The following is a 14,487-nucleotide window of genomic DNA, read 5'->3' on the forward strand; positions in this document are numbered from 1 at the left end:
GAGTTGTAAGAGTTCTTTATTTATTCTGGATATAAATTCCTTATCAGATATATGATTTGCAAATATTTTCTCCCATTCTTTGGGTTGTCTTTTTACTTTCTTGATAGTATCCTCTACAGCACAAAAGTTTTTAATTCTCATGAGGTTCAGTTTATCTATTTTTAATTTTATTGCTTGTGCTTTTTGGGTTATATGTAAGAAACCATTGCCTAATCCTAAGTCACTAAGATTTAAGCATATGTTTTCTTCTAAAATTTTTATAGTTTTGGCCCTTACATTTAGGTCTATGATCCATTTTGAGTTAGTTTGTATATATGAGTCCAACTTGATTCTTTTGCATGTTGATATCCAGTTGTTGCAGTATCATTTGTTAAAAGACTGTTCATTTCTCATTGAGTTGTCTTAGCACCCTTGGCAGTAATCAACTGACTGAAAATGTGAACATTTGTTTCTGGAATCTCAATGCTGTTCCATTGATCTAAATGTTTATCCTATGCCAGTGCCTCATTGTCTTGATTACTGCAGATTTGTCTAAATTTTAAAAATGTGAATGCTCCAACTTTGTTCTTCCTTTTCAAGATCATTTTGGTATTCTGGGCCTCTTGAATACCCATATGAATCTTAGGGTTGACTTGTCAATTTCTGCAAAAAAAAAAAAAAAAAGCCAGCTGGGGTTTTGTTAGGGATTGCATTGATTCTGAAGATCAATCTGTGGAGTATTGTCACCTTAACAATAGTAGGTATTTTAATCCATGGATATGAGAAGCCTTTCCTTTTATTTAGGTTGTCTTAAATTTTTTTCAAAAGTGTTTTGTAGTTTTTAGCATGTAAGTTTTGTACTTCTTTTGTTCATTTTATTACTGAATATTTTATTCCTTTGGCTGCTGTTGTAAATGAAATTGTTCTCTTAATTTCATTTTTTGATAGTGCATTGCTACTATATAGAAATATAACTGATTTGTACATTAATTTTGTAATCTTGCTTAACTTCTTTATTAGTTCTAATAATTTTTCAGTGTATTTCTTAGGCTTATATACACAAGATCATGTCATTGGCAGATAGTTTTAGTTCCTTTTTCAAAAAAATCTGATGTCTTTCTTTTTTTGTTGCCTAATTGCCCTGGATAGGATGTAGAAGTGGCAAGAGCAGACATACTTGTTTCATTCCTGATCTTAGAGGGAAAGCACTTATTCTTTCACTAATTAGTATGATGTTAGCTGTAGGTTTTTTGTACATGCCATTTATCAGATTGAGGAAGTTCTCTACAGTTCTGTTTATTCAGTGCTTTTTAACATGAATGGGTGTTGGATTTTCTGAAATAATTTTTCTGCATCTATTGAGGTGACCACGTGATTTTTGTCCTATTTTCTATTGAGATGGGATATTACATTAATTTTTTGATGTTAAACCAACCTTGCATTCCTGGGATAAATTCTACCAAGTCATATTGTATTTCCTTTTTATATGTTGCTGGAATTGGTTTGCTCATATTTTATTGGGGATTTTTATACCTATATTAATTAAGAATTAGTGGTATTTAGTTTTCTTTTCTTGTGATGACTTTGTTTCTGGGATCAGGGTAATACTGGCTGTAGAATGAGTTGGGAAGTGTTCCCACCTGTTCTATTTTTTTGAGATAAACTATATTCGATTATTTTTATCCACATTGATCTGCATGAAGATTATGAATATCTTCCTGTTGACAATTCTGTTTATATGTCAAAATAAGGACAGTTTAGAATCAAAAGGGAAACACCTCAGTTAAGGATCATGAATAGAAAATGGGTTTTCTTAGTAATAATTTTTTTAACCAACTTAGTTGAAATTCTTTGGAGGTTATAGAACAGTAGTTGGTTGGTTAAAGACATTGTGGTATATTCATACTATAATAAGCTCTGCAACCTTTAAATAGGTTGAAGCATTATACATCTAAACATATTTTTGTGGAAATATTTCTATGATATACTTCTAAGTGAGAAAACCAGATTACAGATCTGGTTATATATTAGTTAATATGCATATGCATATATGTTCATATATGCTTTAAAAGAAAATGAGTTTATCCAATGAACTCCTTACTGTGTTTTCTCTGGGGAATGAGTTTTAGATAAACTACATGCTATAGTTAATCTTTTCATCTTCAAATATTTACAAAAGCCATATTTTATTATAAAGATATTTCCATTAAAAATAGTTTTTGGAGCACTAAATATGTGGCTGAACAAGGTATAGAATCCCTTTTATCCTGACCTATGTGGGTCCCCTATTTTTTTTGAAAAGTTATAGCACATTTCATATTGAAATTAGTTCCTGTCTAATATTGCATATTCCTTTTTACATGTTAGTCTTGTCTCTTTTGTGATATTATGAACTCTTTATATTTTTCTTTCCTTTCTTTCCTGCTGTGTTATTATGAAAGCTTTCAAACATACAGAGGATTTGAAAGAATTATACTGGAACACTCATATATGTATTTATATGTTGTCACAAATTTTATTGTACTGTTTGATGAGTTTTGACTAAAGTATACACATGTGTAATTCAAACCTTGTCAAAATATAGAATATTACCTTCACGCAATAAAGTTCCTTCATACCCCTTCCAGTCAGTTCTCCTCAAGTCAACCACTGTTCTGATTTTTTTCACCATAGGTTAGTTTTACTTGTTTAGAACTTAATAAAAATGTAATCATACTATATGTATTCTTTGTGTATTGCTTCTTTTACTTAGCATAATATATTTGAGAATCATCCATGTTTTGGCTTCTGTCATTAGTTTTTATCTTTTAATTGTTGAGTAGTATTCTATTGTATGTGTATACCACAGTTTTGTTTTTGAATTCTCTTGTTGATTGTCACCTGGGCTGTTTCTAGGTTGTTATGTATAAAGCTGTTAGGGGCATACTTATACAAATTATTATGTGGGCATATGCTCTTCATTTCCTTGGGTACATACACAGGAGTGGAATTTCTAGGTCATAGGACAGGTATATGTTTAGTTTGTAAAGAACTACAGCACACTTTTCTAAAGTGGTTGTGTCATTTTACACTCCTACCAACAATACTTGGTAATAGTTTTTAAAACATTAAATAAATAATTATTTTAGTCATTCTGGTGGTTAGATAGTGGAATCTTGTTGTGATTTAAATTTTTATTTCCCTGATGACTATTTTCACTGTTTTCTCTCTTTCAGACAGTTCGGCATGGTTTTCCTTATCAGCCAACAGCATTAGCCTTTGATCCAGTTCAGAAAATTTTGGCTATTGGGACGAGAACTGGTGCTATACGAATGTATCCTTATTTTTTGGTTCATTATTTGCTATATTAATACCAATTACATTTCCTTAAATATTTAGGTAAGTGAAATATTTATGACCAAATAAAGTTTATTGTTTCTTTAACAATGAGTAACCCATATCATCAAATTTATTGGCATATATTTAATGTCTGTGAGATAAGTATTGATGCTCCTTTTAAAATCCCTGATATTGCTGATTTGTGTCTTCTACTTTTTCCTGATTAGTCTGGCTAGAAGCTTATCAGCTGCACTGATTTTCATAAGAACCAACTTTTGGTTTCATTGCTTTTCTGTATTGTTTTCCTATATTTTATTTCATTGATTCCTGGTTTGATTTTTTTTATTTCCCCTCTTTTGATTAATCTTGGGTTTCATTTTATCTTTTTCTAGTGTTTTAAGGTGAAAACTGAAGTCACAGATTTGAGAACTTTCTTCTTTTCTAATATATGCCTGTAGGGCTGTGAATTTCCTCCCAAATTTTGTTTTAGTGTCATCCCATTTCTGTAAATGTTTTCCTCTATTTTTCCTCTATTTTTTACAGTTTTTTTCCTGTAATGGATATCTAGTCTCATAGCGTTGTGGTCCTCTAAGAGTTTTATAGTGTCTGGCCTTACATTTAGGTCTTTAATCCATTTTGAGTTTACTTTGGTGTATGGTGTTAGGAAGTGTTCTAATTTCATTCTTTTATATGTAGCTGTCCAGTTTTCCCAGCACCACTTATTGAAGAGGCTATCTTTTCTACATTGTATATTCTTGCCTCCTTTATCAAAGATAAGGTGACCCTATGTGCATGGGTTTATCTCTGGGCTTTCTATCCTGTTCCATTGATCAATATTTCTGTTTTTGTGCCAGTACCATCCTGTCTTAATTACTGTAGCTTTGTAGTTTAGTCTGAAGTCCAGGAGCCTGACTCCTCCAGCTCCGTTTTTCTTTCTCAAGATTGCTTTGGCTATTTGGGGTCTTTTGTGTTTCTATACAAATTGTGAAATTATTTGTTCTAGTTCTGTGAAAAATGCCAGTGGTAGTTTGATAGGGATTACATTGAATCTGTAGATTGCTTTGGGTAGCAGAGTCATTTTCACAATGTTGATTCTTCCAATTCAAGAACATGGTGTATCTCTGCATCTGTTGGTATCATCTTTAACTTCTTTCATCAGCGTCTTATAGTTTTCTGATACAGGTCTTTTGTCTCCTTAGGTAGGTTTATTCCTAGGTATTTTATTCTTTTTGTTGCAGTGGTAAATGGGAGTGTTTCCTTAATTTCGCTTTCATATTTTTCATCATTAGTGTATAGGAATGCAAGAGATTTCTGTGCATTAATTTTGTATCCTGCTACTTTACAAAATTCATTGATTAGCTCTAGTAGTTTTCTGGTAGCATCTTTAGGATTCTCTATGTAAAGTATCATATCATCTGCAAACAGTGACAATTTTACTTCTTTTTCGATTTGTATTCCTTTTATTTCTTTTTCTTCTCTTATCGCTGTGGCTAAAACTTCCAAAACTATGTTGAATAATAGTGGTGACTGTGGACATCCTTGTCTTGTTCCTGATTTTAGAGGAAATGGTTTCAGTTTTTCACCATTGAGAATGATGTTGGCTGTGGGTTTGTCATATATGGCCTTTATTATGTTGAGGTAAGTTCCCTCTGTGCCTACTTTCTGGAGAGTTATTATCGTAAATGGGTGTTGAATTTTGTCAAAAGCTTTTTTTGCACCCGTTGAGATACTCATATGGCTTTTATCCTTCAGTTTGTTTTTGCGGTGTATCACATTGATTGAATTGCGTGTATTGAAGAATCCTTGTATTCCTGTGATAAACCCCACTTGATCATGGTGTATGATCCTTTTAATGTGCTGTTGGATTCTGTTTGGTAGTATTTTGTTGAGGATTTTTGCATCTGTGTTCATTAGGGATATTGGTCTGTGGTTTTCTTTTTTTTGTGACATCTTTGTCTGGTTTTGGTATCAGGGTGGTGGCCTCATAGAATGAGTTTGGGAGTGTTCCTCCCTCTACTATTTTTTGGAAGAGTTTGAGAAGGATAGGTGTTAGCTCTTCTCTAAATGTTTGATAGAATTTGCCTGTGAAGCCGTCTGGTCCTGGGCTTTTGTTTGTTTGAAGATTTTTAATCACAGTTTCAATTGCAGTGCTTGTGATTGGTCTTTTTATATTTTCTGTTTCTTCCTGGTTCAGTTTCGGAAGGTTGTACTTTTCTACGGATTTGTCTATTTCTTCCAGGTTGTCCATTTTATTGGCATATACTTGCTTGTAGTAATCTCTCATGATTCTATGTATTTCTTTTTTTTTTAACATCATTATTGGAGTATAATTGCTCTACAATGGTGTGTTAGTTTCTACTTTATAACAAAGTGAATCGGCCATACATATACGTATATCCCCATATCCCCTCCCTCTTGCGTCTCCCTCCCACCCTCCGTATCCCACCCCTCTAGGTGGTCACAAACCTTTATGTATTTCTGCACTGTCAGTTTTTACTTCTTTTTCATTTCTAATTCTGTTGATTTGAGTCTTCTCCCTTTTTTCTTGATGAGTCTGGCTAATGGTTTATCAATTTTGTTTATCTTCTCAAAGAACCAGCTTTTTGTTTTCTTGATCTTTGCTATTGTTTCCTTCCTTCCTTCCTTTATTTATTTATTTATTTAAAATTAATTAACTTATTTATGGCTGTGTTGGGTCTTCATTTCTGTGTGAGGGCTTTCTCTAGTTGTGGCAAGTGGGGACCACTCTTTATCGCGGTGCACAGGCCTCCCACTATTGCGGCCTCTCTTGTTGCGGAGCACAGGCTCCAGCCGCACAGGCTCAGTAATTGTGGCTCACGGGCCCAGTTGCTCCACAGCATGTGGGACCCTCCCTGACCAGGGCTCGAACCCACGTCCGCTGCATTGGCAGGCAGACTCTCAACCACTGCGCCACCAGGGAAGCCCTATTTTTAATTTTTCTGCTCTCATCTTTATGATTTCTTTCCTTCTGCCAACTTTGGTTTTTTGTTCGTTCTTCTCTAATTGCTTTAGGAATAAGGTTAGGTTGTTTGTTTGAGATTGTTCTTGTTTCTTGAGGTAGGATTGTATTGCTATAAACTTCCCTCTTAGAACTGCTTTTGCTGCATCACATAGGTTTTGAGTCATCGTGTTTTCATTGTCATTTGTTTCTAGATATCTTTGATTTCCTCTTTGATTTCTTCAGTGATCTCTTGGTTATTTAGTAGTGTATTGTTTAGCTTCTACATGTTTGTATTTTTTACAGTTTTTTTCCTGTAATGGATATCTAGTCTCATAGCGTTGTGGTCAGGAAAGATACTTGATATGATATCAATTTTCTTAAATTTACAAAGGCTTAATTTGTCACCCAAGATATGGTCTATCCTGGAGAACATTCCATAAGCACTTGAGAAGAAAGTGTGTTCTGTTGTTTTTGGATGGAATGTCCTATAAATATCAAGTCCATCTTGTTTAATGTGTCATTTAAAGCTTGTGTGTCCTTATTTATTTTTATTTTGGATGATCTGTCCATTGGTGAAAGTTGGGTGTTAAAATCTCCCAGTATTATTGTGTCATTGTCGATTTCCCGTTTTCTGGCTGTTAGCATTGGCCTTATGTACTGAGGTGCTCCTGTGCTGGGTGCATAAATATTTGCAATTGTTATATCTTCTTCTTTGATTGATCCCTTGATCATTATGTAGTGTCTTTTGTTTCTTGTTATAGTCTTTATTTTAAAGTCTATTTTGTCTGATATGAGAATTGCTACTCCTGCTTTCTTTTGATTTCCATTTGCATGAAATATCTTTTTCCATCCCCTCACTTTCAGTCTGTATGTGTCCCTAGGTCTGAAGTGGGTCTCTTGTATATATGGGTCTTGTTTTTGTATCCACTCAGCCTGTCTGTGTCTTTTGGTTGAAGCATTTAATCCATTTACATTTTAGGTAATTATTGATATGTATGTTCCTGTTACCAGTTTCTTTATTGTTTTGGCTTTGTTTTTGTAGGTCTTTTCCTTCTCTTGTGTTTCCTGCCTAGAGAAGTTCGTTTAGCATTTGTTGTAAAGCTGGTTTGGTGGTGCTGAATTCCCTTAACTTTTGCTTATTTGTAAAGGTTTTAATTTCTCCATCGAATCTGAATGAGATCCTTGCTGGCTAGAGTAATCTTTGTCGTAGGTTTTTCCCTTTCATCACTTTAAATATGTCCTGCCACTTCCTCTGGCTTGCAGAGTTTCTGCTGAAAGATCAGCCCTAACCTTATGGGGATTCCCTTGTATGTTATTTGTTGTTTTTCCCTTGCTGATTTTAATATTCTTTCTTTGTATTTAATTTTGATAGTTTGATTAATTTGTTTCTTGGCGTGTTTCTCCTTGGATTTACCCTGTAAGAGACTCTCTGTGCTTTCTGGACTTTATTGACTATTTCCTTTCTCATGTTAAGGAAATTTTCAACTATAATCTCTTTAAATATTTTCTCAGTCCCTTTCTTTTTCTCTTCTTTTTCTGGGACCCCTATAATTCAAATGTTGGTGCATTTAATGTTGTCCCGGAGGTCTCTGAGACTGTCCTCAATTCTTTTCACTTTTTTCTTTTTTCTGCTCTGTGGTAGTTATTTCCACTATTTTATCTTCCAGGTTACTTATCCATTCTTCTGCCTCAGTTATTCTGCTATTGATTCCTTCTAGAGAAATTTTTTTTTGGTACGCGGGCCTCTCACTGTTGTGGCCTCTCCTGTTGCAGAGCACAGGCTCCGGACGCACAGGCTCAGCCGCCATGGCTTACAGGCCTAGCCGCTCCGTGGCATATGGGATCTTCCCGGACCGGGGCACGAACCCGTGTCCCCTGCATCGGCAGGCGGACTCTCAACCACTGCACCACCAGGGAAGCCCCCTTCTAGAGAATTTTAAATTTCATTTATTGTGTTGTTCATCATTGTTTCTTTGCTCTTTAGTTCTCCTAGGTCCTTGTTAAACATTTCTTGTATTTTCTCCATTCTATTTCCAAGATTTTGGATTATCTGTACTATCATTACTCAGAATACTTTTTCAGGTAGACTGCCTATTTCCTCTCATTTGTTTGGTCTGGTTGGTTTTTACCTTGCTCCTTCATCTGTTGCATATTCCTCTTTCTTCTCATTTTGCTTAACTTACTGTGTTTGGAGTCTCCTTTCACAGGCTGCAGATTTGTAGTTCCCATTGTTTTTGGTATCTGCCCGCAGTGCGTAAGGTTGGTTCAGTGGCTTGTGTAGGCTTCCTGGTGGAGGAGACTGGTGACCATGTCCTGGTGGCTGGGGCTGGATATTGTCTTTCTCATGGGCAGTGCTGCATCCAGTGGTGTGTTCTGGGGTGTCTGTGAACTTAGTATTATTTTAGGCATCCTCTCTGCTAATGGGTGGGATTGTGTTCCTGTCTTGCTAGTTGTTTGCCATGGGGCGTCCAGCACTGGAGCTTGCCCGCCATTGGGTGGAGCTGGGTCTTAGTGCTGAGATGGAGATCTCTGGGAGAGCTCTCGCCGATTGATATTCCGTGGGGCTTGAGGTCTCTGGTGGTCCAATGTCCTGAACACAGCTCTCCCATCTCAGAGGCTCAGGCCTGACACCAGCCTGGAGTACCAAGATCCTGTCAGCCACATAGCTCAGAAGAAAAGGAAGAAACAAAGAGAAATATAGTAATTAATAAGAAATAAGGAAATAAAGAAATAAAATTGAATAAAATTAAAAATTATTAAAATAAAAAAGTAATAAAAACAGAAGAGAGCAACCAAAGCAATAAAAAAAATCTACCAATTTTAACAAGCGCTTAAAACTATACTAAGATAAACATAAAAATCAGAAACAAGTCAGTCGCAGGCAGCAAACCCCAAGTCTACAGTTGCTCCCAAAGTCCACCGCCTCAATTTTGGGTTGATTTGTTGTCTATTCAGGTATTCCACAGATGCAGTGTACCTCAAGTTGATTGTGGAGATTTAATCTGCTGCTCCTGAGGCTGCATGGAGAAATTTCCCTTTCTCTTCTTTGTTCCCACAGCTCCTGGGGTTCAGCTTTGGTTTTGGCCCCACCTCTGTGTATAGGTTGCCCTCAGCTTCTGTTCCCACCCAGACAAGATGGGGTTAAAGCACCAGCTGTCAAGGGGGCCCTGACTCACTCATGCAGTTTGGAGGAAGGGGTACGGTTATTATAACTGGAACACAGGGTGAGCATGCGGCAGCAGAGGCTACTGTGACGCTTCAGCAGCCTGCGGTGTGACGTGTGTCCTCCTGGGAAAGTTGTCCCTGGATCAGGGGACCCTGGCAGTGGCAGGCTGCACAGGCTCCCGGGGAGTGGGTTGGGGGGAGGGCGTGTGGATAGTGATCTGTGCTTGCACACAGGCTTCTTGATGGCTGCAGCAGCAGCATTAGTGTTTCATGCCAGTCTCTGGTGTCCGAGCTGATAGCTGCAGCTCATGCCCATGTCTGGAGCTTGTTTAGGCGGTGCTCTGCCTTCTGTGGGCAGACAGGGAAGGAATCACCTCTCCTCGCACACCCTGAAACAATGGTCTCTTGCCTCTTAGGCCGGTCCAGAGTTTTTCTTGGACTCCCTCCCGGCTAGCTGTGGTGCACTAGCCCCCTTCAGGCTGTATTCATGCAGCTAACCCCAGTCCTCTTCCTGGGGTCTGACTTCCAAAGCCCAAGCCTCAGCTCCCAGCCCCCACCTGCCCCGGCTGAGCAGACAAGCTTCTCAGTGAGTGCTGGCTAGCCCTGAGCCTCTGTGTTGGAATCTCTCCGCTTCACCCTCTGCACCCCTGTTGCTGCCCACTCCTCTGTGGCTCCGAAACTTCCCCCACCCACCCCTGTCTCTGCCAGTGAAGGGGTTTCCTATTGAGTGGAAACTTTCCTCCTTCACAGCTCTCTCCCAGAGGTGCAGGTCCCATCCTTATTCTTTTGTCTCTGTTACTTCTTTTTTTCTTTTGCCCTACCCAGTTATGTGGGGATTTTCTTGCCTTTTGGGAAGTCTGAGGTCTTCTGCCAGCGTTCAGTAGGTGTTCTACAGGAGTTCTTCCACATGTAGATGTATTTCTGATATATTTGTGGGTAGGAAGGTGATCTTCACATCTTACTCCTCCACCATCTTGAATGTTCCTTGTTTATCTATTTTATATATAGTAGTTTGTATCTGCTAAACCAAACTCCTAATTTATTCCTCCTTCTCTTTTCCCCTTTGGTAACCATTTTTGTTTTTTATGTCTGTGAGTCTGTTTCTGTTTTGTAAATAAATTCATTTGAATCATATTTTAGATTCCACATATAAGTGATATAATATGATATTTGTCTTCTTCCAGTCTTTAACTTGTCTTTTCACCCTCTTAACAGGGCCTTTCAGAGTTCAGTTTATCAGTTTTTCCTTTATAGGTGCTGGGAGCTGAGGCTCGGGCTTCGGAGGTCAGACCCCAGGGATAGGACTGGGGTTGGCTGCGTGAACACAGCCTGAAGGGGGCTACTGCACTACAGCTAGCTGGGAGGGAGTCCAGGAAAAACTCTGGACCTGCCTAAGAGGCAAGAGACCATTGTTTCGGGGTGCGTGAGGAGAGGGGATTCCTTCCCTGTCTGCCCACAGAAGGCAGAGCACCGCCTAAATGAGCTCCAGAGACGGGCATGAGCCACAGCTATCAGCTCGGACACCAGAGACTGGCATGTGCTCTTTTGGAATCACCTTTTAGAACTCTTAGTCTAACCTTGGATCTTAATTATTTTCTTTCATTTCTTTCTAAAAATTTTATAGTTATACATTTTATATTTAAATACAGGTTCCATTTTGAGTTAACTTTTTATATGTATTGTCTTTATCTGCTTTCAGTATTACCGTAATACTGGGTTCATAAAATGAATTGAGAAGTGTTCCCTCTGCTTCTGTTTTCTGTAATAGTTTGTATAAAATTGGTGTTAATTCTTTAAGTGTTTGGAAGAGTTTTCTAATGAGAGTACCTGGGCCTAGAGATTATGAGATTTTTTTTTATTACAGATTCACTTTTAAAAATTAGTTTTAGGACTATTTTAGCTTTCTATTTTATCTTCTTAAATTTGCATAGTTTGTAGTCTTACTAGTGGTTTTTAAATTTTACTGATTTTTTGTTTTGAGGAGCTAGGTTTTTGTTTAATTGATTTTCTCTGTTTTATTCTTTTCAATTTTTTTCTGAACTATATTTATTATTTCCTTTCTTTACTTTTCTTTGAGATTATTTTGCTCTTTTTTCCTAGTTTTTTGAAGTAGGAACCTATGTTATTGATTTGATTCCCTTTCTCTTTTCTAAGGTATACATTTAGTGTTATTAATTCTCCTCTCAACATGGCTTTAACTGGATTCCACAAATTTTGATATGTGCATTTGAATTTTCATTCAATCATATGTAGTTTTAAAAATTGCCTTTGAGACTTCTTTGAACCGTCAGTTACTTAGAAGTATTTTAATTAATTGGCAACTGTTTGGAAGTTTTCTTGTTATTGATTTCTAGTTTTGATACCATTATGGTCAGAAAACACACTCTTTATGATTTCAGTTCTTTTAAATTTGTTTAGATTTGTTTTGTGGCCTAGGATATGATCTGTCTTGGTGGATACTCTATGGACTATGGAAAAACATGTGCATTCTTTTCTTGTTGAGTGGAATGTTTTCTATTTGTCAACTACATATTGTTGGTTGATTGTGTTGTTGAGTTCCATATTCTTGCTAATTTTTTGTCTGAAAATTCCTGTCAAATGCTGAAAGTAGAGTGAATTAGATTCTTCAAACTCTAATTTTGGATATATTTATCTCTTTCTAACTTCATTAGTTTTTGCTTTCTGTATTTTGAGACTCTGTGGTTTGGTGTGCACACATTTAGGATTGTTATATCTTCCATGGATTGATCCCTTTACCATTATGTAATGTCTTTACTTATCTCCAGTAATTTTCTTTGCTCTATAATTGACTTTATGTGATCTTAGTATAACCACTCCTACTTTTTTAAAACAAATTAATGTTTACATGTTATATCTGTTTCCATCCTTTTACTGTAAACTTACTTATGTCATTGTATTTGAAGTGAGTTTATTGTATACAGCATATTGTTGGATCATTTTCTTTTTTTATTGAAGTGTAATTGACATATAACATTATCTTAAGTTCAGGTGTACAACATAATTATTCGGTATCTGTATATATTGTGAGCTAATCATCACAATAAGTCTAGTTAACATGCATCACCACACATAGTTACAAACATTTTTTTTCTTCTGATGAGAACTTTAAAGATCTACTCTCTTAGTAACTTTCAAATATACAATAGAGTATTATTAACTGTAATCACCAGGCTATGCATTACGTCCTCAGATCTTATTTGTTTTATAATGGAAGTTTGACCTTTTGACCACCTTTATTTATTCTGCCCACCCCACACCTCCCATCTTTGGCAACCACCAATCTGTTCTCTATATCTACGTGTTCAGTATTTCTGTTTGTTTGTTTTTTAGATTCCACTACAAATGAGATCGTACAGTATTTGTCTTTCTCTCTCTGACTTATTTCAGTCAGCATATGCCTTTAGTGTCCATCCATGTTGTCACAAATGGCTAGATTTCATTCTTTTAATATGGCTGAATAACATTCTGTTCTCTCTCTATGTATACCACATTTCTTTGTCTATTCATCCATCATTGGACACTTAGGCTGTTTCCATATCTTGGCTATTGTAAATAATGCTGCAATGAATATGGGAGTATAGATATCTTTTTAAGTTAGGTTTTCATTTCCTTCTGATAAATACCCAAAAGTGGAATTGCTGGATTGTATGGTAGTTCTATTTTATTTTATTCTTAAAAAAGATTATTTTATTTTATATTGGAGTATAGTTGATTAACAATGATGTGTTAGTTTCAGGTGTACAGCACAGTGATTCAGTTATACACATGCAAGTATCCATTCTTTTTCAAATTCTTTTCCCATTTTGATTATTAAAAAATACTGAGCTGAGTTCGCTGTGCTATACAGTAGGTCCTTGTTGGTTAACTATTTTAAATATAGTAGTGTTTACCTGTCAATTGCAAACTTCCATACTGTTTTTCATAGTGCCTGCACCAATTTACAGTCTCACTAACAGTGCACAAGTGTTCCCTTTTCTCTACATCCTTGCTAACACTTGTTATTCCTTGTTTTTCTGGTAATAACCATTTTAACAGGTGTGAGCTGGTTTCCCATTGTGGTTTTAAGTTGCGTTTCCCTGATGATTAGTGATGTTGAATACCTTTACATGTACCTCTTGGCCATCTGTATATCTTCTTTGGAAAAATGTCCATTCAGCTCCTCTGCCAATTTTTTAATTGAATTGTTTGGGTTTTTTTGCTATTGAGTCATATGAGTTCTTTATATATTTTGGATATTAATCCCTTATCAGACATGATTTGCAAATATTTTCTCCCATATGATAGGTGTCTTTTTCATTTTGTTGACAGTTTGCTTTGCTGTACAGGAGCTTTTCAGTTTGATGTGGTCCCACTTAGTTTTGTATTTTATTGTTGTTTTTTTGCTTTTGGTGTCAGCTCTAAAAAATCATTGCCAAGAATGATTTACAGGAGCTTACTGCTTATATTTTCTTCTAGGAGTTTTATGGTTTCAGGTCTTTTGTTCAAGTTCTTAATCCATTTTGAGTTAGTTTTTGTGTATAGTGTAAGATAATGGTCCAGCTTCATTCTTTTGCATATGGCTGTCCAGTTTTCCCAGCATCATTTATTGAAGAGACTGTCTTTTCCCCATTAAGTATTCTTGTCTTTCTTGTCAAATATTAGTTGACCATATATGCATGGGTGTATTTCTGGAATCTTGGTTCTGTTCCATTGGTTCATGTGTCTGCTTTTATGCCAGTATCATATTGTTTTGATTACTTATAGCTTTGTAATATAGTCTAAAACCAGGGAGCATGACACCTCCAGCTTTGCTCTTCTTTCTCAAGATTGCTTTCGCTATTTGAGGTCTTCGGTGGTTCTGTACAAATTTTAGGATTATTTGTTCTAGTTCTGTGAAAAATGCCATGGGTATTTTGATAGGGATTGCATTGAATCTTTAGATTGTTTTGGATAGTATGGAAATTTTAGCAGTATTAATTCTTCCACCCATGAGTACAGTATATCTATCCATTTATTTGTGTTTTCAGTTTCTTCCATCAATGTCTTATAGTTTCTAGTATATA

At 36.3% G+C, this 14,487-nt stretch overlaps 1 protein-coding gene across 3 annotated transcripts in view; it reads left to right on the forward strand.

Annotated features, from left to right (window-relative positions):
- STXBP5L (syntaxin binding protein 5L) overlaps positions 1-14,487 on the forward strand; it is a 386,525-nt gene that overhangs the window by 45,242 nt on the left and 326,796 nt on the right. For all 3 annotated transcript variants that reach the window (XM_060099916.1, XM_060099917.1, XM_060099918.1), the window contains exon 2: positions 3,195-3,292. In XM_060099916.1, coding sequence (XP_059955899.1) covers positions 3,195-3,292 — 98 coding nt within the window. The remainder of the gene's footprint in view (positions 1-3,194; positions 3,293-14,487) is intronic.

The sequence above is a fragment of the Mesoplodon densirostris genome, chromosome 5, assembly GCF_025265405.1.
Source record: "Mesoplodon densirostris isolate mMesDen1 chromosome 5, mMesDen1 primary haplotype, whole genome shotgun sequence".
NCBI classification, from domain to species: Eukaryota; Metazoa; Chordata; class Mammalia; order Artiodactyla; family Ziphiidae; genus Mesoplodon; species Mesoplodon densirostris.